Raw genomic sequence first — 2,084 nt, 5'->3', positions numbered from 1 at the left:
TCAGTTCACTGGGCTCTCCAGGCGGCAAACCCCACCTTCGATTGCAACGGACTGTCCTGCCACCGCACCGGGAGGGAGTCTTGAAATGTGGGTCTGCAGAGAGGGAGACACAGAAAGTGTTAGATGTGCTGGATGCATCCTCCCATATCCAATACAGATGGAGGAGAGCTATGGCTTCACTTTGTTTCTGAGCACCCATAGGCCACGATGATGGTGACCCTTAGGTACCAACGTACCATAAGATCCTGTCACTGAGTATCTGCTACATGCCAGCCACAGAGCTAGCAAATGGAAACAGAGATGAGCTAGATGACCAAGGCCCTTGACAACACAGAACTGAACACTTTGTCATATTCAGAACAGTGACGTTTAAATTTCAAGACAATAGGAATAACAGTTGTTATTTAATCAGGGTTTCCGAGAAGCAGCTGGTGAGCTTGAACTACTGACCTCACGGTTCAAACCAACCTTGCATTAACCTGCAGTGCCACACCAGGACTCCAATGTTTATATCCCCATTTTTTTCCTTCAAGCATTTAAGGAGCTTATAAAAAATTCAGAAAACTCAATAATCTAAAGTATGAGAAAATGAGAGAAAATGTAAGAGTTTGTAAAGTAAGGAAAAGACAGAAACAAAGGTGAAACACATGTGGTTTACAGGGGAAAAGTAAACCAACTGCTTAGACAAGAACAACTGTCCCTGGTAGATCTTCATAAAGAGGGCACAGTGCAGCCTGGGAAAAGTGAAGACGTCAATAGTACAACAAAGAGTTCTGTAGATTTGAGTGTTACAGTATCTCTCAGTTAAGGGAGGGGCCAGAGGCCAGAGTGGAAATCAGTTAGGAATTTCTTCTTTTTTGATGGTCTGGCTTAATCCAGGGACAGATAAATGTTGGGAGTTCCAAAGAAGAACAGAGAGATTTCATAAATATCAAGTAATCCTCTCTAATTCTGGTTTTCTAAACAAGCTTTTCCTGGGGATTGAACTGCAGTGAGTTCTAGTCCCCAGAGACAGATTATCAGATGTGGCTGGTGAGTTAGGCCAAGCCAAGGTACGGCTGACATCCTCTTATGCAACCAAAACTGAAATGAGCATATGTTTTAGATGGAATAATAGTAGACTGTTTTGTAGTATGAAGTAGGAGAGATACTATTCTGTGAGTCTAACTGGACATGTCCAATTAGAATCACTGATATAAATACTTTGGAAAGTTCTAGAGAGCAGAAATTGTTCCCTGGGTATTAGTTTTTCTTTGTACAAGTCAGGCAGCAGTTTGTAATATATAGGGTGAGGTCAGTTGACTTCCCAGTGTGTAGCTGGGCAAAGCAGGTCTCTGTGGTATCACGTGGCATTAAAGAATGCCTGAGTTTACTCACTTGAATCAGGTTCTGGGAACCATTCCTCAGACTCTGGCCTCATTATTGCATTTAATAACCAAACATGGGTCTTACCACATGCATCTAGTTTACCTTAGAATTTGTGGCTCTTTTGTTTCTCATGATAATCTCATTTACCTAGAGAGAGAAGTGGGGGGGAGGGAAAGGGTATTGTTTGTTTCTACTACCCAGCAGCCCTTGTAATACGCAGAACATAAAGCTCAAATTCTATCATATACTGGATTCATTGTTGATGCTCACTTAATTACTGAAAAAGTGATACCAAGAATTTCCGTCCCCAGGTATTATCTACCAATTTTTTTCAAAAGGTCTTCCTAAAGCAAAAAAAGTTTCCTGAGATAAAACAAGCCCTTAGTTAACTCTACCCCTAATCTCATTCTTTTTAAGTTAGTAACACAGGTAGGCAGCTATGAGAGGGATTAGTTAGGAGTTGATCCATCATACAGATCCCCAGAAATCTGGAAGACAACTATTTGGCCGAATGACTGGAAGAGATCCATATTTGTGCCCATTCCAAAGAGAGATGACCCAATGGAATGCGGAAATCATCAGACAATCTCTTTGATATCTCAAGCAAGTAAAGTTTTGCTAAAGGTAATACAGAAACGGCTGCATACTTTGACAGAGAATTTCCAGAAGTTCAAGCCAGATTCAGAAAAGGCCGTGGAACGAGAGATATCATTACT

General features: G+C 41.4%; 1 protein-coding gene across 1 annotated transcript in view; it reads right to left on the bottom strand.

The window, feature by feature from the left end:
* TASP1 (taspase, threonine aspartase, 1) overlaps nt 1–2,084 on the bottom strand; it is a 476,835-nt gene continuing 474,751 nt past the window's right edge. Inside the window, exon 16 of the mRNA XM_006865621.1 lies at nt 1–93. Within this exon, the coding sequence (XP_006865683.1) occupies nt 1–93 (93 nt within the window). The remainder of the gene's footprint in view (nt 94–2,084) is intronic.

The sequence above is a fragment of the Chrysochloris asiatica genome, unplaced genomic scaffold (assembly GCF_000296735.1).
Source record: "Chrysochloris asiatica unplaced genomic scaffold, ChrAsi1.0 scaffold00080, whole genome shotgun sequence".
Classification (NCBI taxonomy): Eukaryota; Metazoa; Chordata; class Mammalia; order Afrosoricida; family Chrysochloridae; genus Chrysochloris; species Chrysochloris asiatica.
Note: the sequence above shows the minus strand (reverse complement) of the source record. Positions and strands in the feature narration are given on the sequence as shown.